The sequence below is a fragment of the Acinonyx jubatus genome, chromosome B2 (assembly GCF_027475565.1).
Source record: "Acinonyx jubatus isolate Ajub_Pintada_27869175 chromosome B2, VMU_Ajub_asm_v1.0, whole genome shotgun sequence".
NCBI classification, from domain to species: Eukaryota; Metazoa; Chordata; class Mammalia; order Carnivora; family Felidae; genus Acinonyx; species Acinonyx jubatus.
The window spans coordinates 98,702,846-98,730,165 of record NC_069385.1 but is presented as its reverse complement, the minus strand read 5'-3'; the positions used below and the strand labels follow the sequence as shown (position 1 = coordinate 98,730,165).

Genomic DNA, 27,320 nt, shown 5'->3' with positions numbered 1-27,320 from the left:
TATAACTTGTCTGCAATGACAAAATGAGAGGAGAGTGAACACAATGGGGATATTTCAGTCCAATTCCATTCATTATTTGTTTTTTTCTACATAAAGGATCACTCAGAATAAGCCGAAAGTGAGAGACAGTTATTTGAATAGTGTGGGAACCTTTTTAGCCAAATGTATTATGGATAAGAAATACACAGTTTAGGGAATAGGCATAGGAATGTTACACCTAAATGTAATAGACAGTGAACTTATCAGGAGATTCAAGCTCTATTGTCTTTTATTTTCACAAAATGGAGTATTAGGGGTTGGCAATGGACTCTGGAACCTCTGATGAGGTTTCCTGGTAGTGCTGTACTATGTGAATGAACTAGGAAGACAGAAGAAAGGAAGGCAACTTTTATATCCAGGATGGGTAGGTAGGAAAGGATCCTCCGTAAAATGGCTTTAGCTTGTTCCTAGGTCAAGAGCATGCTTCCTTTAAACCCGTTGGGTCATTCATCCTATAAATGTTGAATTTTCTCTCTTTTCCTCCATTTGTTCTCCTACTTATTTATTTTCAAATTCGGTCAACTTGTAAAGTTTCTATTGTGTCCATTATTGAGACTACCTTAACTGGTGATATCATTGCATGGCTACTCAGAAAACTGACTCTATGAATCTACAGACATGTGATAAGTGAATTAAAATTTTAATATAGGCATGTTTCCAACGTGGGTTAAATTTTTTAGTAGCTCATCTGAAAGGAGATTTTTTTTTTGAGACTTCCTCTGATATTTCAACAGAGATTAATCAACAGAAGTTAAAGCAGATTGTGATTTAGCTGCAGAAGGGAAAATCTAAAGCAATTCTAACCTTCACCTACTGGTTCAAAGGCTGAGGGGGCTTTGAAATAAAAATTTGTTTTTCTAAGGTAAGCTGTAAATATTTAGATCTAAAGATGTGAAAAGTCTTTTCCAGATGTATTTTAAGAATAAAGCAACACTCCTTTGAGAGAAGCCGTTTACAATTGCACCTAGCTTCAAAATGAGAAAATGAGCACTAAGTTAAGTGATTTGGTTCAAGGTTACAAAAACCTTGTCTAAGTAAGAGCCTAACTCCCTACTGGTAATAAGGAGCATAAATTTTGCAGCTTTTTTATTCCAACATGAGGTCCCGGAACCCTGGAGTCAGGAAGTTGACAAATTACTTATTTCACAAAGATTTACTAAGTATCCTTTAGGTGTCTCTGCTGGCCATACACGGAGATCAAGGTCAGAGAAATGTGAGGGGCCTTTGCCAGGTACGTTCTTCTCTACTTGGGAGAAGCAGAAATTAAATATGCAAAAAAAGCCCATTACTTAATGATAATTGTGGCAAGTGTCCCGTAGAAGACAATCAAGTAGTTATGAGTATCTGTTACAGAAGTCCTGCTCTAGTCTGATGAATCCAGAAAGACGTAATGAGGCCATGGTGTCTGAATCCAGGTCTAAAAAGAAGCCATTTGGGGGCCTGCTGGGCACTCCAGTTAGAAGGAACAGCAGGAAGTTTTCCAGGCGGGAAAGAAAAGGAACAGGGCCAAGCGTGAGGAAATGGAAGCAGGCCAGCGTATTGAAGAAGCAACTGGAACCAAGACCTATTGTTTGAAGTTAGCCAGAAGTAAGACTTTCAGACAGCTTCTGCATCCCTGGGGGCACTGGGTTAGCTGGATATGTGAGCAGAAGGCAGGGAGTGAGTTGAGGGGTCACTGAAGTTTTGTAAGAAAGAAATTCATACTGGGAAAAAGTAGGCATACGTTCCACTTTATTTATTTATGTTTATTTTATTTTGTTATATTATTTTTTAATTTAACTTTTTAATTTCCGATAGTTAACATACAGTCATATTAGTTTCAGGTATACACTTTAGTGACTCAACAGGTCTTACCGTACTCAGAGCTCACCACGCTGAGTGCACGCTTAATTGCATTCATCTATTTCACCCCACCTCCTCTCTGGTAATCACCAGTTCTCTAATTTTTAGAGTTTTTGTTTTTCTTTGTTTTGTTTCTTATAACCCACATATTAGTGAAATCATATGGATTTGCCTTTCTCTGGCTGACTTATTTTACTAAGAATTATACCCTCAAGATCCATCCATGTCGTTGCAAATAACATGCCACTTTATAGAGCGCATTTTAGTTAAATTTCAAAGCATAATAAAGTAGGTTTTATCCTCTTTATTTCACATACAAAGAAACTGGGCTCAGAAAGTGTAAACAATTTGTATACAATTCCAGCAGACTAGCTCAAAAGCTGGCACTTGACTAATTTTTCTTAAGACTCTCCCTTCAAAACAAAACAAAACAAAAAACTATCAAGGAAATAGCATCATCAGCTTCACCAACACCACCACTCTGGAATCATAGACTTCTGTCTGGCCAAATAACAGAGCCATTTACCTCAGGACAGGAACTAACTACTGAGGTCATGCGCCTTCCTTCAGTTCACAGATGAGGAAGCTGGAGACAAATGTTGCAGAATAATACTCCTAATACACCCAAGGCCATGACGATGTGAGTTATTGGAAGAGACTGGGTTTATCATGAAAGGCCACAGTGCTTTTCACCTTACAAGCCCAGGCTGCAACCAAGTTTCTGCAGCAGACTCAAAGGTTAGTGCCTAAGAGAACCACTGTACATCTAATACTTTGACAGACTGAGGCCGCCATATTTACTGAAAGAAGTCATCTTGAGCGGCCCCTGGGTGGCTGGGTTGGTTAAGCATCTGACTTTGGCTCAGGTCATGATCTCTCATTTTGTGGGTTCCAGCCCTGTATCAGGCTCTGTGCTGACAGCTCAGAGCCTGGAGCCTGCTTCAGATTCTATGTCTCCCTCTGGCAGTACCTCCCCAACTCATGCTCTCTCTCTCTTTCTCAAAAATAAATAAATGTTAAAAAAATTAAAAAAAAAAAAGAAGTCATTTTGAACTTTAGAGGCAAAAAACCTCATTTTATCCTCCTCCTTGATAATATCTGTTTTTATTTCATCTACATAATTAGAAATCCTTCTGTGTGAATAAACCAAGAAAATTTATTTTCTATCATCCCAGAGAGATAAGCCACCTTGCTCTCAATTCCAAAACTTTTCTGGAAACTCTGGGAGTTTCTGGGAATTGGATAACTATTCTGATACTGTAGAATAGAAAACCTTTGAGGTGGGCGGAATAGGAGAAAAAGCCAACTCAAAATTGGTTTTTAATGTTTTTAGATTTTTCAGGAAACCAAAACAGGGGCACTGTTTGCCTATGCCAAATTGTTTTCAGAATGGATGAATCTGTATATGTTCATAAAGAACATTCTGTTCAAAATGGGTAAATGCAAATTAATTGGGCTTTTAACATTAAAAATGAATGCCAGGGACCAGGTATCTTAAGAGAAACAGTTCTGAAAAATCAAGTATCAATCATATTTAGTTAGGTTCTCCACTAGAGGGCAAGAAGGACATTTCAACACAACAGATGCCTTAATGACAGGCTGGCATTTGAGACCAGGCATGTTTCAGGTTATCTAATCACCAGTGTTCATTCCTAAAATGTACTTAGTGTAATCACAAACAGTTGACTTTTAAATTTCTTCCAGGAAATCAAGAACAATCAATTCTTATACCTCTGTCTCTGAGCTCATTTGTTGTCATCTATAGCTGAATTTTTTCATTGTAACATTTTTAATAAAATCATTTTAAAAATTAAGAACTTACTAATTCATAAGAACTGTGCAGTAGGAGGCAGGCTGGATGGCAATTTTAGTGAGGAAAGGTACACTTGGACAAAGATGATTTTTAAAGCTCTTATAAAAAACATACTGGCTCCTTAGAATCTATTGACCATACTTGTGTTTTATAGGCATAAAGAAAATAAACTGCCATCAAGTTGCACCTTGTTCAGATAGAGGCACAAAGGAAAAATGAGTTCCTTGTATATCAGAGCACTCAGCTGCCACCTGCCTCTTCCCCAGTGCATGGTATCTAGAGCTGTTTCCTTGGAAACAGAGCCTGAGACAAGGGTTCAGGTGTTTGTGATTTACTGAGGTTGTGCTATTTCCTGTAAAAGAGAGAGTGAATCCTCATTGAGAAGGACAAGTAGCAGAGCAAATGTGTTCTCAGGTAGAGGTGGGCCTTGGCCTAACTCATAGGGAGGCTAGCATAGATTGCAAAGTTATCCACCCTTGTGGAAAAGGTGCTGAACTTTGATCCCCACTGTCAGTCAATCTTTGGTTGTGGACCATGATGTGGGAGAGTGTCAAGAAACTCAGCTGAGGGCTAAGGGCTGGTATCCTCAACTGAGGGCAATGTCTATAGAAGGAGGCAGCTGTAGGCCCTGAAATATGATAAAAACCCTTGTGGAGGCATTCATCTTTGTAAACCGAGTGTTTATAAATTGAGTCTCCATATATATATATATATATATATATACACACACACACACACGCACACACACATATATATGTTTATCTTTGAGCACAGTTGTTTGTCTAAACTTCCTTTAATGCTATGACTTATTTTTCAAATGTCTTTTGTATGAGGTTGATCCACATCCAACAGTTCTTGACCTACAAGAACATCAATTTTATCAGTTTGATATGGTTCAACCTACTTTTTTGTCTCATTGCTTTAATTTATTTCATTATTCTTTTACTCAATGTAACAAAAACCACATATACCATGTGGTATGTGCATCATGGAGGAGTCTCTTATTTTGAAACTTCAGGGCAGAATGTTCCTATGTGGCTTCATCTTGCTTAATGTGATCACTGTTTTACTCCTTTCACTAAAATATAAGCAGAACATTTTTACAGATTTTTCACTTTGTTGAAGTTTACCCATGTGTGACTGATTCAATACAACTCGGAACATTTCCTTTACAGCTATCAAATAATAGTACCCATTTGCCCTCAATAAGCGTTATGTTGCATATGTTCTGTGAATCAAGTAGAAACCTTTTGTGGTAGGAAGATATGACCATGGGGTTGGACCCTTCTTCAGGTTGTTTAAAAATATTTACTTATCTCCCATTGGTCATTGAAACACTATCTTAGTTCTATTGAAGCATTAAAATGAAGCATAAGGTATCTCCTTTGCCCTCAAAGAATCAGAGGTCAACCACTAATCTCAATACTTTGTATTATTAAGAATATATACTTATGATGGTCAGATCTTCTTGTCCATTGAGTTTTTTTTTTACTAGTATATAATGTATTTTCTTGTCTCTTATAACTTTTTTCTTAAGGTCCATCCATTTATAAATATAACATTGCTATTCCAGTTTTATTTTGTCTCATTTTGGATAGATAAATCTTTTCCTCTTATTTTCAATTTTTATACGTTTTCTTGTGTGTGTGTATTTTTTATTGACCAAATATTCTCTGGTCTTGATTTTTAATTGTACCTATAGAGATTTCTCTTAATGTATGAGATTATGTCACTACATGACCTTAATATTGTCATATTATTTTACATTTTCCATTACTACAATTTCTTTTCTCTCCAGCTTTCCACCCAAGAGATTTGGTTTTAGTTTACTAGTTTAAAAGTGATTCATTCTATTTTGTTGTTATGATTGCCCTTAACTTAGGGTCCACATTCATGTTCATATATCCTTATTAATATCTAAATCTTCTAGTAAGACAAGTCTCATCTTGCCCCTTCCATTACCTCTCATCATGTTGATATATTTCATTCTCAATTTTTATTTCTGCCATTTTATGGTTATAATTTCTGTCTTTTACATGGTCTTTCTTTGTTCTATTTTCTTTTTTTAATGGCAAAACCATACTCAGAGTGCTTTATTACCCTCCTTCCTGAATTTCCTACTTCACTCTCCTGCATTTGTTTCTCTTCTTGATCTAAGAAGGACTTTAAAGCGGTCCTTATTTGGCAAATATTCTGAAGCTTTGTATGCCTGGGAATGCATTTTATGCTTCAAAATTTCAATAACATTTTAACAGTTTATCAAACTGTAGCTGATAAAAATATTAGACAAATATGTAGTATTATAAGCATTTTTATCCTAATTTGCAAAAGATCTCACTCTTTGGAATGGCTAAAACCTACTAACATAACATAACTAAACATAGGGGTTTTCTATGGACTTCTAACTTAGTAAATACCACATCCATTATGATTTGAAGTTTGAATAAAAACTACCATGGCTGTTAGGATGTGCTTTTGCTGGGAAGATAGCAAGGAGTAAAAGGAGACAGATTCTCCAGGGATGAGATTTTAGAGATGAGATTCTCCGGGGACGAGGGCTGCCTCCAGTATGTAGCCTGTCTGCCCCACTTCCTTGGAGGTGGACCCCATTCCTCCATCTTTATATACACTGCTTCACAGTACATTTCAGGAATGACATGAGCCCCTCCTAACACTCTTACCTTGTCTTCCGTATACCTTGAAACTGTCACTACACTCACTGCCTAGCCCCCCATCTTGCCCCACCTACATCCTGCAGTGCCTATTGTAACTTGGTCTTAGATTGCAGCCATTCCCGACATATTCTGACAGCCTTGCTCTCCCGATCTTAAGTCATACAGTCCTCAGCTCATTTGCTCTCTTCCTCTTCAACCTCTCCTCCTTACATTCTCAAAGATGCTGCTGGGAGTGGAGTGTTAGGGGAGAGCAGAATGGGGTCTGGTAGGGGGGTGTTTGGAAGTCGGGGAGAACACAGTTTGACCCCATCATATTTGTGCCTGTTCCTCCTAAGAAACACTTTTCCAAATTTTTGTAATACATCGATTGACATCTGTTGACACACTCCTGGGTCCTGGGATAGGTTTCTTGCAACTTGGGAATAACTAGTTGCAAATTAGGAACAGCTGGAATTGGACTGAAAAATATTTATGAGGCTGAATCTTAATACCGAGCTGTATTTTTTATTATTTGTCCCATTGGAATATAATAGCTAATAGCCCTTATGTTCTATGGAAAAGAAAGAACAGGGGAGAAAAATATTCCACCAACATTATCTTTTGTGAAGAAAGAGTCTTTTGGTTTATGATTGTATTAGAATGAGTATGATATCAACAACAATTGAAAGCGATGTTTTGCTTGTAGTACTAAGCAAATAATTGTGCCCTTGAAGGTTAGAGGAAAGACAGAGAACAAATATGCTTCCCTGTCAATTCCAATTTCAGTTTCCCAAATTTGAATCCCGAATTTGAATGGTGCTGGAATATAGATGTTGTTCCATTTTCATTACAACCTGGGAGCTGTGCAATGAAAAAAGTGAATGGTGTAGTTCAACCCCTTAGGGAAGTCATTTTCTAGTTGAGAAAGAAGGAAGTCCAGATGAAAAATGTGAATAAACACAGGGATGTGGTATTTGTTTTCAAAACAGGCTGAACACAGAGTAGATGAGAAAAAAAAATTCCATTAAACTGCCCTTTAGAAAGTGGTCTTTAGAGGAAGGAATTCTAACTGTCCCAAGTCTGTCCCTCCTGGGATGGAAGAGAAAAGGCAAACAATAAAAATAGTTTAATTTGGAAATTTTCAACCATATCTAAAAAAACTTATTACAAAGATCAGAGCAGAAAATTCCTGTTTTCTTACTGGTATTAGATTTACTGCTACTTAGACCCCAAAATAATGATATTAATGATCAACACTCAATAGGAAGTTTTCTCTGGGTTTATAAAACAATGAAAATATACCAAATGCCAACTGAGTATATGACAATACTCAGGGAATACACAGAGGGATGTTGTGAAACTTCGTAGTATTTATAAAAGTTCATACATACAAGGAGCAAGTAGCACAGTTAAGAACTGATATTAAGGATTCCTTAATTAATTAATAAGATTATTATTATATTATATATATTATTATATATATTATTATATATATATTATTATTATTATAAGATAATTAATAAGATTCTTTTTTAGTTTTAATTTTTAATGTTTATTTATTTTTGAGAGAGAGAGGGAGGAGGGAGAGGAGAGAGAGAGCACAAGCAGGGGAGGGGCAGAGAGAGAGGGAGAGGGAGAATCTGACAGTGCAGAGACAGATGTGGGGCTCAATCCCGAGAACTGTGAGATCATGATGTGAGCTGAAATCAAGAGTTGGACGCTTAACCAACTGAGTCATCCAGGTGCCCCTCCAGTTGAGATTCTATGGAGAGTTCATCTTTACCATTGATGGAGGTACAGCATCTAGCTCAGCTGTGGCTCAGTGCGGGAGATTCCAAGAAAGAAGCAATTTTTTTTTTTTTCTGAGACAGCATCATTTATCCATCAACAGAGTTCCTTTTATATGTCACAGACTCACCGAGTTATCTGAGTAGAGGAGGTACCAGAACTCATCTAGTTAGGGCCCAGAGTTTAAAGATGAGGAAACCAAGGCCCAGAGCCAAAGTGATGTTCCCTAAGTCACACAAGGAGTTAGTGGCATAGGAAAAAAAAATTAAAGATTTTATTTTTGAGTAATCTCTACACCAGCATGGGACTTGAACTTACTACCCCAAGATCAAGAGTCACATGCTCTACCAGCTGAGCCAGCCAGTCACCCCTGGCATGGGAAAGTTTTTAATACTTTTTGGCATCACCAAAAAAGAGATGCTGCATCTTTAAATTCTAAAAATAAATATTTAAATTACTGATATTCTGTAGGTAATTTTTCAGGCTAGTGCAGAAGAGCTCTTTAAGACATATGGGTAGGAGTAGTATATTTCTCCCTGTCATTGAGAGCAGGTTTTTCCTCATAGCACATGTCATAAACTGCCCTCAGTAACAGAAATCTTGGATCACTCCCATGTTTTGTTCAAGGCATAGACTTTTTAAAAAAAAATTTTAATGTTTATTTATTTTTGAGAGAGAAAGACAAAGCGTGAGTGGGGGGAGGGGCGGAGAGAGAGGGAGTCACGGAATTCAAAGCAGGCTCCAGGCTCCGAGCTGTCAGCACAGAGCCCAGTGTGGGGCTTGGACCCATGAACCTTGAGATCATGATCTGAGCTCAACCAACCACGCTCAACCAACTGAGCCATGCAGATGCCAAAGGCATAGACTCGAGCAATAAAGCGGATCCAGTGTTTGGTATACAACTGCTAGGGTATGATGGGTCCTACCCTCCAGCAGCTCGAAGTCTTTATGGGAAATAAGACAAACCCATATTTCGTACTCTTCATTCCCTTAGCAAGCATTTTGAAGGACTTCCACCTTTACATCGTAAGTGGAGGTGGTGCCTGAGAAGAAGTTTGCAAGACATTTAAGCAGTTCAAGAGAAACTAGAAATACAAACCTGCAGGTAGAGTTGGTAGCCTCAAACACAACTAAATTCATTTCCTTTTTGGGCAAAAGAATTGTGAGTGTTAGGGTGCCTGAGTGGCTCAGTCGGTTAAGTGTCCTACTTTGGATCACGTCATGATCTCAAGGTTCATGGGTTTGAGCCCCACATAAGTCTCTGTGTTGACAGCTCACAGCCTGGAGCCTGCTTTGGATTCTGTGTCTTCCTCTCTCTCTCTGATCCTCCTCTGCTCATGCTCTTTCTCTCTCTGTCACTCAAAAATAAATAAACATTAAAAAAAATAAGAAAAAAATTAAAGAAAAATTGTGAGGGTCAAATAGAACACATGTGCATGATAGTTCTAGCTCAGAATTCCCTTGACTTGAAAAATTTCATACAAATGAGTTCTTTAGGAATGCAGTAAATGCATCCTAATTCTTCACTAATTCAGAATTCTTTAATTTTGCAAGTCAGAAAATCCTCTTTTCCATAGCCATCTCATTCATTCTTTCTTTCCTTAATTTATTTACCCAGTAATCATTTGCTTGTACTCTGTGCTGAGCAGGTCCTGTGCCAAGTGTAAAGGTCCTAAAACTGAATGACACAATCCACATGATGCCCAAAGGCTTACACTTTCATAATGACAGCATTATATACCTATGAGATACACGATTTGCTGTAGGTATTGCTAAAATAGTTTGTTACATCTATTTTGAGGGATGTTCTTCAGACGGTTACACTGTAACTTGAGTGGTTCACAAGTCTACACCAGGAAACAGAAGTGGAAGTTACCGTTTACCAAAGATGAATGGAGTGAAAGAAATTTAGGAGAAGATATAGCTCAGCTAAGAAGCAATCTCAAAGGACTGAATTCTGAATAGCATTTGTAGCACTCTTGCCAATTTTAAAATGTTAACATTACTCACAAATCTTCCTCTGCTTCATAATTTCTGGTAGCCAAGAAAACCACCTTCATCCTCATGTGGGAGGCCACCAAAGTTAGAGCTTTGAATTCCATTTCTCATGTGGAGTCAAGACGTAAAGAAGTGGTTTAACCACATTTTGCATGTTTTCTTTTTTTCTGGTTGTCGGGGTTCTGATTTCTTCAGTTGGTTTGAGCTCATTTATCTGTCTTTGTTAGAGAAGTTCGTGTTACCTTGGGAGAAGAAGTGACATTTATGAGAAAGCCCCACACTGGTAACAAACACTTCATAAGGCTTTATATTAGTGTGGTGGCAGCTGGGATCAAGAGTGTAATAAAAATCAACTGAATATTGTGTTCAAATACCACTTGTTGATTATCCCACAGTAGTGAGTGAGCAAAGGTCCAATTAATCTGTGATACAGTATCCAGGACATGAGTTTGCATCCAGGATAAAAGTATGTTGTGTCTCATTTCACCTGAGCTTTCTATCTCACTCATCCTTCTATGCTGAATAATGCTCTGATGATAAAATTACTAACTTTTCAGTTTTTTTTGAGGCATAATAGTAATATGCTTTCCAGAACACTTAGCACCAAATAAACAGTCTTGAATGACTCTGTCCTTCACCATACACCTACTCACTGCATAGCAAGCCACTCACCTATGTAGAATTTATTTTGTTTTATTTTTTAAGTAGGTTCTATGCCCAACACGGGGCTCAAACTCATGACCCTGAAATCAAGAGTCACTCATTCTACCGACTGAGCTAGCCCAGGTACCCCTGTAGAATTTATTTTAGTGGTTTAGCTTCATTGCTACCATTCTTATTGTGAGAAGATTTTCACACAATATTTTATTGTCCTCTGCACTTAGCATCTCTAGCCCTCATGCGGTACAAAGTCTCTCTATTCAGCAGAGATATCAACACTCAACATTAATTTTCTCCAAGGCTTCTCAGTGTGTCTTCCCTAATCAGTAGGGAAGTCATATCAACATGTCTACCTGATGCTTCTTCACTCATCCTAGGGCATAGGGGGTCTAGAGTCACCCAGGAAAATCTTGAGTCTGTTCCACACTGTAAGGCAATGCTTTAATATAAACCTTCTTCTTTATTCTCTCTCTTGGATTACATAAATCTTCCAAGCCCTCCGACCTCTCACTCCACTTCCACAGCCTTCCATATTTTGCACATCAGTCACAATGACTTTCTTTCTTCTTCTTTTTTTTTAATGAAAATCTGATCACACATGCCCCTTTCTTGCTTAAAGTACTTCACTGGTTTCTCATTGCCTGGAGAATGAAGTCAGACTCCTCATTTGACACATAAGCTCCATGGTATTATGTCTCCGGTGTGGCCTTTCATAACTATACCAGACACTCCTGACTGCTTCTGATCTCTGAATGAGGCACTCATGTCTTCAATATGTGGCTCTTCCTTTTGCAAAATGGTGCACCCCGCTCCCTTACCCTGGCACCCTGTCCTGTCTCCTGAGTAACTTCCCGGCATATTACCACTGTACCCTTGCTTTGAAAGCACAGTCTCTGAAACTTTCATCCTGGATTCCAGTCATGGCTCTGCCGCTTTCTAGTTCTGGACCTGGACTCAGTCATTCTGTCTCTGAGTGCTTTAATTTCCTCATCTGTGAAACAGGGTAATACCAGTGCTCACTAGAGTGTTGTGAAAAGTAAACTAATATGTGTAAGGAATTCGTCATGTGAGTGCATAATAAATTGTTATGGCTAAATCCATTAACCTTCAAAGATATTATTATCACATTTTATTTTACATTTTTAGTCAGCTTGAGGATAATACAAAGGCAAACCCACTGTGATAAAAAAAAAATCATAAAGAGAAGAAAGCATTCCAAAGCCAAACATAAATGATTAGGGAAATACCAGTTAATTTGGATTCATCATTTTCTGTTCTCGTCTGTTGATTAGGGTAGTTAACACACAGTTTCTGAAATTAAAGATTAAAATGAAATGGATATAAATGAATGAGTGCCTATATTGGAAAGAAGGAATGGAGCATAAAAATAGGTATTACATAATTATTCAATTACTTTTGTAATCTTAGCTGAAAATTTTATTGGAAGGTTTCCAACATTTTTAAATTCTTGGATATTTACCCTATTATATCTTAAGCGACCAAGAGAATGAAAATTTGCCATTGTGCAAACTCTAATGATTTATATAATTACCCTAGAGCTTGGCCTAGGTATGCTAAAGATTCTGCTGCCTCCAGGACCAATTACCTGGGTCTAAGGTTTGAAATGGTACATAGAGTCCAGTCCTGAGCCATACTTAGGATCTCAGGAGACCTCAATGAATGAGAACTAAGCACTTCCAGATGATTTCTGGAATGCTATTTAGATCTCTAGTTGGCTCTGGGACCAGATCATGCTTCTATTTAAAGCGATGGTCTTAGGCAGCTAGGAGTCTTGATGTTACGATACCCAGAGGATTTCATGGTTGGGAACAGAGTGTAATGTTTGGGATTTAGTGAAACTATAGCTTTAAATAAAAGCAGGCTCCATTTGTGAAAATCTGCTGGAACAGAGGGAGGGAAGCCTGAGGAGATGTGGAACAGGACCTCCTTGGCTATCCTAGCAGCCAATGATGGCACCCTCCCTGGGCTAAGGCCAGATTGTTGGGCTCCTCTGAATTTTACTGGAGGATTAGGAACTAGTCACTGCTCTACTGATTTACTGATCAAAGCAGGACCCTAGTGAGAGTGAAAGGGGGGCAGTTATTTTCATAATCCTGATTTGCTCAGGACAATAGTAGGAACAAGGAATGCTCTGGCAAATCAGGTACTGTGGTTCCCCCGAAGTTGAAATGAGGAGAGATGGCGAAAAAAGGGGGGCAGGTTTATTATGAATGATAGCTCGTCCCTGCCCTTCATGTATGTGGGTCCCTCATTCTGCCTCTCTCTTTTCCTGCATTACCTTTGCCTTTTTCTATCTTAATAGGTTTAAATGTATGTATAATGCTTAGAAGACCCCTGCAACAATAAACATTTCTATATAAGCAAAAAGCCTCTCTCCTATTAAAATGGCACTGTGTTGTAAACTAATTGTAATACCCTCATCCTGTAAGATTGCAATGCTTATGAAGTCCCTATACATTGAGATTCTTAATGTTTGTAATACACAATGCTTTATATTCTGAGGAAGCATTTACTCTCTGTAGACACATCTGCATATACTGGGATCTGAGCATGATTGGTTTCTTTCACTTTGGAGCTTTTCATTTGAGGCCTATTGTGAGGATTGAGACATAAATATAACTTTGTTTCCTCTCTGTGAAATCTGCCATGTGTTTTAACAATTCATTTATTCAATAAACAATTAATAACTATCTATGCTATATGCCAAACACTGTTAAGAGTTTATGTGAGACACAAAGATAAATAAGATATGGTCTCATGCTCAATGCATTCACCACTGACACTTTTTTTTCTATGTCAAGAATATCTGCCCATGTTTTTAATAACAAATCAAATGAAATTTAAATTCAAATCAAATGTTTACATTTGGAAGAATCTACTGTGGTCAGCGATAATATACTTATGTCATTGTTTAAATATCTATTTAAATGAAATTTAAACATTTATTTCTCCTTACTCCTACCCCTGATCACATCCTGGGCAACTTTTCTGTGAAGCTGAGTCATCCAATGGTGGCTATTCCTGAATATGAAATTCTTGATTCCAAAGAGGTAAATGTAAGATACAATTAGAGATATAGTTATCCATTTCCATGTGATATTACATTGTGGAAATAAATCTTATTTTAAAAAATATTAATAGTTAAAGTATTTTTAATATTGAAATTATTTAATTATTATTAAATTATTTAAATATTAAATTTAAATATCTAAATTTTAATTTTTTTAATGTTTATTTTTTTTTGAGAGAGAGAGACAGAGGATGAGCAGGGGAGGGGCAGAGAGAGAGGGAGACACAGAATCCGAAGCAGGCTCCAGGCTCTGAGCTGTCAGTACAGAGCCCAACGCGGGGCTTGAACTCATGGACCACGAGATCATGACCTGAGCCAAAGTCGGAGGCCTAACTGACTGAGCCACCCAGGCACCCCAATATTTACATTTAAAAAAAAAAAAACTAACTGGCCCACTTTGTGTTGTTCAGAAGCAATTGATAGCTGAGTAAGTACATTCTTGCTGCTTGTCGATGTGAAAGGTGGTTCTAGAGGTCCCCATGTGTGTAGCACCTTGATCATAAACCAACTCTTTCTATCCCAATATCTGTCTTGGTGATTTCCACTTCGGATACATATGTGAAACACTGTTGTCCTGTCTCGACCGTCAAAGAGTGCCCATAATACTTATGATGGGTGTTGTGAATCAGCAGCCCCAAAGTCTCATGGTGTCTCAGTTATAGCTCATTGGAAGGTGTCTGGTGAGCTCACTGAGCACTGCCCCTGATCCCCTGGTAAATTCTGCTCAGGGAAGAATTCTGCATATAGGCAAAAGCATACCAGTTGAAACATACCTGTCAATTTTCATACAAATGTGCAGTCACTTCACATTTTGTGCCCCTCTTTGTAGGGGCACCTGGGTGGCTCAGTCTGTTAAGCGTCTGACTCCTGATTTCAGCTCAGGTCATGATGCCACGGTTCATGGGTTTTAGCCCAGGTTCAGGCTCTGGGCTGACAGTGTGGAGCCTGCTTGGGATTCTCTGTCTCTCCTCTCTCTTTGCCCGTCCCCTGTTCTCTCTTACTCTCTCTCTCTCTCTTCTCTCTCTCTCTGTCAAAATAAATAAACTTAAATTTTTTTTGTATTTTTATAAATGCTGTGCCAAAGAGGCAAGGAAAAATTGTGTGCAGAAATTTTAAATTTTCTCTTAATCAAGAGCAAGGATAATTGAATAATGTTTTCTTCTTCTACATCCTCTCAAAGTGGTAAATGTGAGGGAAAATAAGTAATTTTTAAAGGGCTTTTAAGAAGGGGGTGAGATATCTCATGCTCTCATTTCAGATACCCTTGGATAGTGACTTCTGCAGCCGCCAAATTTAAAAAAAATAAGCATAATACAAAAGAGAAGTATGAATAATACAACTGCAAATAAAGTGTAACTTTTCCCAAAGCATATTTTGTACAATTTAGGGCACATTACCCACTTTTCTTAAACTGAAATTCCTATTTCTGCAAATTTGGAAACTTTTCTCATATGAGACCATGTGGCTCTCTGCTATAACATTAGTCATTAAAACATAAAACTGTGTTATGAATAAGTGTGGATTTCTACCCTTGATCACTTCTTTGATTATTTTTAAATAGGATTATTGGTTCAATGACTATGGACATATGGAAAAATTTTAATACATATAGCCAAATTGTGTTCATAAAAAATTGTAACAATTTACCCTAGGAGGAGCCTGTTTTTATAGCTGTTTTCGCATATTCTTGCCAGCATTGAGAATTATCATAATTGCCAATTTCTTGAGAGCTTACTACACGTTAAAAAGTATTTAGCACTTTACATGCTTTATTTCACTTAATCTTCACAAAACAAAGATAAGTACTATTATTGTTCCCATTTTACAGGTGAGGAAACTGAGGCTGAGGGAAATCATTATATTGCCTAGAACCAAATAGCTGGGAAGGGTCTGCTCCAACAGGAATTGAATCCAGATCTGACTGCCTAGAGCCTGAGCTCTTAAGTGCTCTACTACTCTGTCCAGCTCTCTACCTAAATCTCTCTATCCTATCGAAATCTTGCTTCCTTTTAAAGTCCTATTTTAGAATATTAATAATTTAAGAGAAGAAATTATCTTTCATCACATTATTTGCATTGTAAAAATTCTGTACTTTTCTGTGATTTTTGTCTGTTTTGTTTATGCATTATGCGTTTATCTACTGGTATTCTTATTGACTTGTGAACTCCCTTTATATTAAAGATATTCACTCTTTGTCAGTGTGCTAGCCCTTTTAGGGTGATAGTGGCAAATTGTGTAACAGTAAAAAATCAGACAAACCATTATGTCCAAAGGTGGAATGACTGAATAAATTTTGCACTGATTTCGGTGAGTGTTTTCATAACTTTCCCATTCGGCCATTGAGTTGACAGCCTGCTCTGCATTTCTTGTCACTGATTAATTAGCTTCTTGACTTCAGTAACCTGCAGAGGCTTACTTCTCTCCAGCTCTTAAGCCATTCCTTCTGTCATCTGATCTTTTTTTCTTTTTTAAGTAATCTCTACATCCATCTCTCTATGACCCTACCCACTTGCACTCTGTCTCTCTGTCTCTCTCCCTCAAAAATAAATAAACATTAAAAAAAGTTTTAAAAATAATCTCTACATTCAACGTGGGGCTCGAACTCACAACCCCAAGATCAAGAGTCATGCACTCTACCAACTGAGCCAGCCAGGTGCCCCCAAATTTTGCACATTTCAGAGGAATGTAAAAAACAATAGTGACAATCAAATGTTTTCTTTCTTTCTTTCAAACATAATAATTTTGGCTTCAACTCAAATAGCCTGTTTCTATGCAATAAGAGTGTCTCTACAGAGTAGTAGAAAAATCAGCTGGTTATTTAAATAACAAAGGCATCCAGTTCAGCTAGTAAGTGCTGAATTAAGAACCTTTGAACGTGTTGCAGAAAAGGATAGCTTTGATATCATATTTGTATTTTTTGCATCAAATATCATAATTCTAGGGACAAACTTAAAATCAAGCTAGTGGATAAGATTAACCAAAAGTGATTTCAACCTCAGATTTCAAACATATGGGAAACAACATAAAGGAAACTAAAGTTTGAAGTTTAACATTTGTGAGATAGTTACTGTTGGTGTTAAAAGACATGTAAATAATTAAGCAAAAGACCATTTTATGCTTCCAGTGTGCTGTGTTTTACTTGTTGGTAATACTGGCATGTTTGGAAGCAGTTTGACAACTTTTTATAACTCCTTATGATATGTGGTCAGACTGTAATATTGACCCATATATTTTCCTCAAACCCTCTCTTTTTATTTATTTACCTGCAAAGCATCAACCAAGAAAACGATCTGTTTTTATGCAACAATTCCATTCTTGTTTTAAAAGTTTTTATTCATTTATTTTGAGAGGGGGAAGAGGGGCAGAGAGAGAAGGAGAGAGGGAATCCCAAGCAGGCTCCGGGCTCAGCCTGGAGCCCAACATGGGGCTCGTTCTCATGAACCATGAGAACACGACCTAAGCTGAGCTCACGACAGTCACTCAACCAACTGAGCCACTCAGGTGCCCCTAAAACAATTCCATTCTTATGACTTTATGGCCTAAGGAGTAAACCATTCCAGTTATATATGCAGTGCAAATAATGAATTATGGAAGAAACTTGACTGGATCTCAGAATTTCCTCCTTGGTTTTTCCTTCATTTCTGAAGGTAGTGGCTTGTCTTTCTTACTGCCAGAGAATCCCACCTAGTATTTTCTTTCAGTCATGTAATTTGTAGATACTAGTTTTTAAAATTTGCTTTGAAATTCATTTAAAAACAAACAGACCTCAAATATATCTGATTTGATTTGCTCCTTGTTTTTATAAATCATAAGATTTATAAAATAACTTTTAAAAGAACTAACTCAAAACAACACTTTCACTTACAATCTAATTCAGTGGTTCTCAACTCTGTCTGAACATTAGAATTCACTGGGACTTTTTAAAAGCCTCAGTAGCAGGGTTCCACTCCAGGCAAATTAAGTAAAGGATCTCTGGAGGTGGGTAAAGACATTGATTGTTTGAAAAATCTCTCCCGGTGGTTCAAATGGACAACAGGAGTTGAGATCCTCAAATTCTAGCTCCTTTATTGGTAGTTTAGGAGGGCAAATTGAGTAAGTTATTCAATCTTGGAAACCAACATTTGAAAGTAAAAGCAGGAGAATCATAACAAAAGTTTGTCTTGGAGAATGCTTTGAATTAATTAAAAATCTGGTCACATCTTTCTGTCTAGTGTCATAAAGATTTAACCTGTGCTTTAACCTGGTAGATTAACTTTGAGAGCTCTGCTCTATGTTGAGATTCACTGCAATTTCTTTAGTAAAACCTAATATTTCTTTCTATTTTCTTTGATAGTCCCCACAAGCTTTGGAAAACCCATAGGCTGGGCAGGGGATAGCATTTGGCACAAGCTGAGTGTGAGGGTGGGTGGAGGTATTACATTCCAAAGAATTTTTTTTTAGCATTCTATATGGCACTTTTAAAAATAGTTGGCTAATGATGAGCTGTTATACAAGCAAAAGAGGTCACTTTCATACACGTCAATTGTTCACACCAATACAGTAGTTTCCAAGCAGGTGTATAACACCATCTAATTTATAGCAAACTCCCTGTGTGAGGTAAACGATTTCTGAGTAGAGTTACTTCAAAGAAATTAAATTCTAGTAGCAACAATTATTTCTGATCGTATTCATCATGTCTTGTGAATTTGGCAACACTTTGATCCACAACCATTCTATGACCCACTTGTCCTTCCACAGGCTTAATTGTGAAAGTCATACTGGGGAATGAGATAGAAAGAGACCTGCTACTCCTCGCATCGCCTGCTACATGCAGCCCTAGGCCTATTTTATTTTTAACTTGAGGGTCGATTGATTTCCAAAAACATGATTAGATGCAGTTGATTCTGACCTTTTGGATCCACTTGCTAATAACACAACTTGAGAGCTAATCATTCACCAGCTGCCCATAAACACACACAAGGCAAATTCTTCTCCTATTTTCTCATTCCTTCGCTCTGCAGATTTTTTAGACATTTAAGAGTTAGCAAGATAACAGTAGTGCTAGCAAGGTGACTAAGACTTTCTGGCTGCTGTGGTGCATATAAGCCTTTTTGTGTTCATTTTATTTTGAATTCCAGAACCTCTATTGATGTTTAAAGTTCTAATCTTAGGGAACACACATCTTGTTCCTTTATCTTTATCCTCCAGATGAGAACATAGAAAAGGGGAAATCAGTGTCTTGTCCATGGAAGCCACTCTCATTTTCTGGTTTGATTCAAGGGTAAAAATGAAATTATCAAGAAGAATGGGCCCCCTCTACTCCCTTCAGGCAATTTCTCATAAATGTTATTTCTCAAAATCAGGCTTTGATAAATTTTGGATTGCTGAGTTCAAGGTTGTAATCTCAGGCAAGAACTCAGAATCTGGATATTATTAAGTGTTGATTAAAATAAAATTCCTATGCTTTGAAAGACAGCTGGCTAGAGGGCCAGGGTAAATTTATCTTATAAACACACCTACTGTGAATGCCTGAATGGGTAGCCCCCCCTGCCCAGGCATCCAGGTAGACAAGGCAGTGATAACCAGAGGACACTCCTACCTCCAGGTGTGGCAGAACTGGAACGCATCAAAATGACTTTCCTGGGTTGTAAGCCTCCTGCCTGTTTTAGGGAAACATAATTTTTAAAAATTCTGCCAATCCAGAAATCATCTTAAAGATAGTAGAGGAAGGAGACAGTTTTGTTATTGAATAAGCATTAAACCAGAATGTGATATATATATCGCAATCACACGGAGATTGCAAAGACAGGAGGATATCTCACCCTGCATACAGCCGGGTAGATATAACCCATTATATATATGTTCTCAAGATAAACCATAATTCAATTCATCCTCAAGTAAGATTGGGCAGTAGCAATTGGGGTTACTACCTGTGTTAGTTAATCAGCTTTACATAAAGCTACAATACACTTTTCACGTCTTTATAACAGGAGGTAGGAATCAGCTGGGTAGGCTCTTATCCTCTCTCAGAAACTAGGAAATGTGAGTGCTATCTCACTTGGACATTTACATTCAAAGGACATGGTTCTCAAAGTCTTGAGAAAGACATTCCTAGGTCTTAAAGCTGACAGAATTCCTGTCTAAATTTCAGAAGAATTTATATACATTTCAACAAGAGGAGAATGTATTTACAGCAACAAGGTTTTTTTTAAAAGATTTTTTAGTTGTTTTTGGAAGAGAGAGAGAGAGAGAGAGAAAGAGAGAGAGAGAGACTGAGAGACTGAGAGCAAGCAGAGAAGGGGCAGAGAGAGAAGGAGACACAGAATCAGAAGCAGGCTCCTGGCTCTGAGTGCTCAGAACAGACCCGACTTGAAGCTCAAACTCACAGACTGTGAGATCCTGACCTGAGCTGTAGTTGGCCGCCCAACCAACTGAGCCACCCAGGCGCCCCTGCAACAAGTTTTTAAAGTAAATGCTCTATGAAGGAGAGATGGAAATTGCTTCCCTTATTTTCAACATGGAGAATGAAGTCTTTTCTTTTTCTTTTTTTTGTTTTTATTAAAAAATTTTTTAATGTTTATTTTTTTTTGAGACAGAGAGAGAGAGAGAGAGAGAGAGAGAGAGAGAGAGAGAGAGAGAGAATGAGTGAGGAGGGGCAAAGAGAGAGGGAGACACAGAATCTGAGGCAGGTTCCAGGCTCCTAGCTGTCAGCACAGAGCCTGACATGGGCCTTGAACTCAAGAACCATGAGATCATGACCTGAACTGCAGTTGGATGCTTAACCAACTAAGTCAGCCAGGCATCCCTGAGGTCTCTTCTTTTTAATTTCTCTTTGTTCTTACACTTGGTTGACAAGGGGGCAGAACTGAAATCTGAGAGAGTATTACTCTAAGTAGTCATTAAAAAGACACAGGTCTTACTTATTATTTCTTCTCTAGGGATGCAGTTGAATATACTATGTGATAGGTGCAGGTTTGACATTTTTGGGGGCTCTCCTTCCAAGTCGTCTCAATATATTCATGTTGGGTTTTGTATAGGAATGAGTAAAGCTGAGCAAGTCAGAAACTCCTTGGACTTCCATTCCTGCATGTGCTAATTTTTCAAGATAAACAAACAAAATAAGATCGGGCTAATCACTATTTGGAGCTAGGGTCATACAGATATTAAGTGTTTTGACCTCAGATTCAATGTTTTGCTCTCTAGCCTCCCTTATACCTACCTTCTCTATCTATCAAGCTACGTTTATAGCACTGCTAATTACTGAACATTTTATAGCTTCTGGCTTCTGGATAATGAATTCTCATACTAGATCTTGTGTTCTCACACCAGAGTTAGTAGTTATGTCAATGTCCAAAACATATTTAAAATCTTTCAGAAAAAAAGTGAGTATGCAGCAATAATATTATACACATTTCCCAGAAATGGCTTTTTTTCTGGATACATGAAATATGGCTTCATACTTACAAGGACACGTATGGAGGTCATTTTGCTTTCATTTGGCAGAGAAGAGTATACATGAATGGTTTTGTATAAAAAGGGAATAAAAAATTTACACAGCACATTCTTCTAAGAAATGCTTTCTGTAACATTGGCTTAAAGTTTTACAGCACTACATGACTTATTATCCAAAGTTCACTCAAAACAAATAAAACAATTGGAATTTGAGTCCCTTCAGAATTATGATTTTTAAAAATGCCTTCAGCTCTTATTTATATTTTATTTCCAAAATAAGTGTGTTGTTCAACAGGCAGCATGATAAAAAATCCTGAGATTTAGTGCTAGTCTGAAAAATAAGGATTGATTGATTGATTTTATTAATGAACTTCATCTTTCTGAAATGTTGGACCTCTGTTTTTCCCAAGTTACTTGACGCCTTATATACTGAGATGGGCAAGGGAAACTAGAAACTTCATGAAATGTTGAAAATCCTGACTCCGCCTGTCATAGGATAATGTATCATTTCAAACCAGCTGCTCGATTGTGATGCCAAATGTTACTTTGATCTGCCAGTGGGTTCAGAAAGAACTGAGAAATAGTGCTGAGTTTGCCAGTGTGACAACAGACGATGGACTACCTGTTCCTCTTCCATCTGACTCAACTATTTATGTGATGATGAATCTTATATTGGAAAGAGAATTCCGAGGGCATTTCGTCCAATATTTTACTGAATGTTATGATCCTGTCTGCAATTATATCCTTATGCATCTTCTGTTTAAATACTTCTGATGACAGATGGTTGATCATTTACAAGCCAAACATAATGTGGGTTTCCGTAGATGGCTGTGACACACTAATAACTACACCAGCAGCAAAGACAAATAGAAAACACTGGACGGACTAGGGTTTAGTTTCAACTGCTGTGGCTTGGCCATGCTATTTAATCTTTGTGGGCCTCAGTTTCATTCTCTGTAAAATGAGATCAAGGGATAATGGAGAAGATCTGCATTTATGCATGCAAAGTGCTTAGCATATAAAATACATAACACTTCATAAGCATTAGCTAAAGGATGATGATTCCTTTAAATCTCTTGTAGTATTAGCTACCAAATGTCGGTGCTTTCGGGAAAATAAAAAAAAATGGTAGTTTTTCTTTGTTAGAAAGAAAAGGAGGAGATGCGATTTAGTCATTTTCTCCTTTTATTTTAAAGCTTCACAGAATCGCAGATGATGAAGGCTACAACTTACTTATTTTATGACTGATTTTCTGTAGCCAGAACAAATCAGTACATTAGTGAAGGTACCCCCTTGTTTTAGTAGCATTTTCCTTACCTCCTCCTTCTCATCTAACAAATGTGGTTTCTCCTAAATGATACAGAATATAACCACGTTTTCCAATTCTGCCTAGCTGCCTGGCCATATTGTACTGAGATTTTCTATCTGCTTTACTTACCTCTTGCACATAGCTCACATTTCTCTTGGAGCCAGCTTTCCCAGACCACTGTGTCATCACCCTATGATCCAGACCAGAGCATAGCAGGCAGAGTTACTTATAGAAGAGCAGTGGACCTCTTTGCTTCTCCACCTGCCATTTTGGAATGCTCCACTGACACCTGGAAGTATAAAGTTATGGTCATTTTTCTCCATTGGTGCCATTCTGTCACAATGTTGGTTCAGAGTAATGTTTGAGAAGTAAATTTTTCTTCTGCCCTCATCTCTGATACTTTCTTTTAAACTTTCTTTCTTGACTTATATAATCTACTGATATCCAGCCCACTCAGTTTAGTTTATGTCACCTGTTTGAGAGACTCTAACCCTGTCAAATAGGAACATGGAGAGATTGATGGATCAAGAGATTATGAAAATCCCTCCTGTGCCACACAGCAGCATTACCAAGCCAATTGACTCAATATATGAAATGAAAACAACAGAAGGTTCATTTGCGGTCTCTGTCTTTTGTAGTGTTCCATTTTGCAAAAGCTGGGACTTATTCCAATCCCACTTCACTTTACCTCCTTGTTTGAGATGTTACATTCTAGGGAATGATGCAGTCATCAGTGCTAAAGGAAAGGGTAGCAGCCAAATGATTGGCAGGTGAGAGCTTGTGGGTGGGATATGGCAACGCTGTACCTTAAGGCTGCACCAGCCCCTCAAAGCCATTGTAACCCCTTGAACGAGGCCAGAGCTGCTCTTCTGAGCTCTCAAGAGATCAGTCTGATGTGAAGGTACAGCTGTACCTGTACAGCTACAGGTCTTTGTTATGCCATTAATTGTGGAATAAGAAAGCTCCCGAGGGGGGAAAAATTCCTACTGTAAATATTTTTTTTAATTTTTTTTAACGTTTATTTTTTATTTTTGAGACAGAGAGAGACAGAGCATGAATGGGGGAGGGTCAGAGAGAGGGAGACACAGAATCTGAAACAGGCTCCAGGCTCTGAGCCATCAGCACAGAGCTCGATGCGGGGCTCAAACTCACGGACCGCGAGATCAGGACCTGAGCTGAAGTCGGACACTTAACCGACTGAGCCACCCAGGCGCCCCTGTAAATATTTTTTAATATGAGACTCCATGCCCAAAAATTGATATATAATATATAATTAATATATTAATATTAATATATAATTTTCAGATTTTTAACATGTTATTTATCTCATTAAGCTGACTATTATTTTCTCTTATCTTGCAGCAATGAAGTTGGAGCAGAAGCTGAAAACACAGGCCAAGCTGAAGTTTTCTGGAATGCTGGTGCTAATCACTTGCTAGATTTGATGTGTAATTTCTTTTTTCCAGTATGACTGTTTCCTTGAACTGCAGTGCAGAAGTGGAAGTAAAAAAAAAAAAAAAAAAGGTCCTGTAGGCATATAGCATCACAGTACCCTACTAACCTTCAGCACGGGAAAGATTTATCCACAGCTTCTCGCACCACTGTTAGAGCCTTTAATGCCTTCTATTAAGCTGACAGCAATACTAACATGCCCCTCTATTTAGCAGCCAAATAAAGAAGAATCATGGGTAAATAGAAGAGCGGTTGTGACTATTTTTCAACACCAGTATTATTTAAGGCACACATTACTTACTGAATCCGGTCTTATTTCCCTTTTGATATATTTGTTTTACATGTAAAGAAAATGAACAACTTAAAAAAATAAGCCCATGCCTGCCTTCAGGAGATACTGATATTGAGGGGTTCATTGGGGTGACCTTGAACATGAGAAAGTTGGTATTTCACATAACACACCCTGGTTTCCTGTCGTGTTTGGGTTCAGGACAGACTCTGTGCTGGGGCAGCCCAGTGATGTTGAGCATCACGTTGTGGGGATGTCCTCGACTCTCTGGTTTCTTGGTTTGTTGTCACATGATTCTTGTGATTCAGAATCAGTTCCTACTGATAATCTTGGGAGCAGTAAAGACCGTAGAACAAACCCACGCTGTGATGACAATCCTGGGAGCCCACCCTTCTGTGAACCCGGTGCTCGCCATATTGGCCGTGCTCAAGTTCTTTCATCTCAAGTAGTCTGTCCTAGCCTTGTCTACGTGGTTTCCTTTTTATAGCCTTCTGTCCAGCTGGGAAGCCTAGGGCAAAACACACTAATGGAGAAACCATGGCAATTCTAGACAGAGAGCTCCTGGTAGCAGGTGAGCCTTGCTATTGGCTCCTTTACTTACTTCTTGCACATAATCCTTGCTCCCTTGTAGCCAGCTCTGTTTGAGGCACAGCTCTGTCAGACAAGTGCTTCATTACCCCATTATCCTGGGATAAGGCAAGGCGGGGAAAGTTGTTTACAGACGAGTAACTGGCCTTTCTCATTCTCCACCTGCCATTTTGGAATGATCTATTGTCAGTCATCAACTGGCACCTGGAAATATAAAGTTCTCATATTTTCTCCATTAGTGTGTGAGGCACAGGAGAGCTTCAGTAAAGGTCTCTGCGCCTCTCTCTCCCCCAAACAAACACGCAAACAAGCAAACAAAACTACTTCTCTATCAACCTGCTAAGCTGTGTGAGGCATCACTTTAGATTATTAGTAACAAATCTCTAGTATTCACTGCGTTCCATCATGTGTCAGCCTCACACCAAATGCTTCATGTGAATTTTTAAAGTTTATTTATTTTCAGAGAGAGAGAGTGTGTATGTGTGAGCAGGGGAGGGGCAGAGAGAGAGAGAGAGAGAGAGAGAGAGAGAATGAGAATCTCAAGCCGGCTCTGTGCTGTCAGCGTGGAGCCTGACATGGGGCTTGAACTCATAAACTGTGAAATCACGACCTGAGCCGAAACCAAAAGCCAGGCACTTAACGGACTGAGCTTCCCAGGTGCCGCAGTGCTTCATATGAATTTAACTTAACCTTCACAATGAGCCTGTAAGGTGGGTAATATTATTACTCATATTTTACGTTTGCGAGAACGTTTTCCAAAAGATTAAATCAAGCTAGTAAGTGGTAGAGGCGGAATTCAAATCCAGATACTCTGACTTGAACACTAGCCATTTATTGAGCCATTCATTCCATTCATTCATTTTTGAAAAATGTTTATTTCTTTATTTTGAGAGAAAGAGAACATGAGCAGAGAAGGGGCAGAGAGGGAGGGAGAGAATCCCAAGCAGGCTCTGTGCTTTCAGTGTAGAGCTGCCCCGCCAAATTTATGACAGACTGCTATTATAAGTTTGGGCAAGTCCTTCTATGCAGATGATAGATTATTTTTTTATAACTATCTTCCCTTCCCATGCTATAAGCACATGTTCTTATGTGTTTGATGTATATTCTCATCTTCTTTAATCACACATTTTGAAGATGTGCGTTGGTTTTGCCTGCATTTTTAAGAAATGTAAATCATATGTTTATGTTCTGTTTCTTTTTTTTTTTTCATCCAGCACTATGGTTTTTAAGCTCTATTCACAATGCTCTGTAAATGTCAAGTGGATTGTTTTCCACCTGAAAACAATGTGGTATGCTTTCATCACATGTCACCTACCCACCTGTCCACTGGTGGTCTTTCAGGTTGTTTTCCTCTGCAAGATATGGTTGTGATGCACAACCTTGCATGTACTCCCTTGTAGATCTTTGTGAAGAATTTCTCTGGAATATATACCCAGGACTTGAATTGTTTAATCATAAATATACACGTATTTAATTTGACTAAGTCTGTTCAGAATGCTGCTCTTTAGAGTGGACATACCGACTAGGAACAATACATTAGGTCTGTTTATATCCCTGTGTTCTTCTCACCCTGTGAAGGTCTGAACTTTGAAATAAGCTATATTATCACTAAGGCATCCTCTAAGATGGGAGGTTGATTTGAAATGATGTCCTGTTTATCCTAAGTTTTCCAAGTCTCAGAGACTTTTTATACTCCAACTCATTGCAGTTGTCAGTCAGATATGGGCTCCATTTCTTTCTTTCCTTTCTTCCTTCCTTCCTTCCTTCCTTCCTTCCTTCCTTCCTTCCTTCCTTCCTTCCTTCCTCTTTCTTCTTTCTTTCTTTCTTTCTTTCTTTCTTTCTTTCTTTCTTTCTTTCTTTCTTTCTTTCTTTCTGTCATATAATTTATTGTCAAATTGGCTTAACATACAACACCTAGTGCTCACAAAAAACTTGAACTGCAAGAGTTATTTGACTGAGGTCACCAAATTAGAGAATGATAAACAAAGAACACAGTCTTTTGATTTCCTATTGTGTTGTTTCTGCCAAAAGTTGCAACTGAACATCATGATCTAACCATAATTTGATCAGTTTCTCAGCAAAATCAGTCTTAAGAGCATGAGTACAGGAGGGGAAAATGCTGATTGTGGAGAGAACTTGGAGAATTAATTGGGTGCTTTTTAGTTCAGTTAATACCAGCATTTAGTGCCCTGAGTTGCTTAGAGCACAATGGCTGTCTGTGAGGGGAAAGGGGGTGAGAACAGTGATATGGAATGGACAGATATTGAGGCTGTTGATTTGGGTTCCCTGGGAAGCAGATTCTGAGACAAAGATTTAGTGTAAATAGTTTCTTTGGAAGATGATCACAGGGAATACTGGGGAGGGTA

The 27,320-nt window shown here is 38.2% G+C and overlaps 1 protein-coding gene across 11 annotated transcripts in view; it reads left to right on the top strand.

The window, feature by feature from the left end:
* The window catches only part of MLIP (muscular LMNA interacting protein), a 144,130-nt gene extending 119,807 nt beyond the window's left edge, over positions 1-24,323 (top strand). For 9 of the 11 annotated variants that reach the window (XM_053222673.1, XM_053222682.1, XM_053222678.1 and 6 more), the window contains 2 exons: positions 13,812-13,865; positions 23,988-24,323. In XM_053222673.1, coding sequence (XP_053078648.1) covers positions 13,812-13,865; positions 23,988-23,993 — 60 coding nt within the window. In that variant the 3' untranslated portion in view covers positions 23,994-24,323. The remainder of the gene's footprint in view (positions 1-13,811; positions 13,866-23,987) is intronic. The other 2 variants (XM_053222675.1, XM_053222681.1) reach the window with 1 other exon arrangement.
* The last annotated feature ends 2,997 nt before the right edge of the window (positions 24,324-27,320 follow it).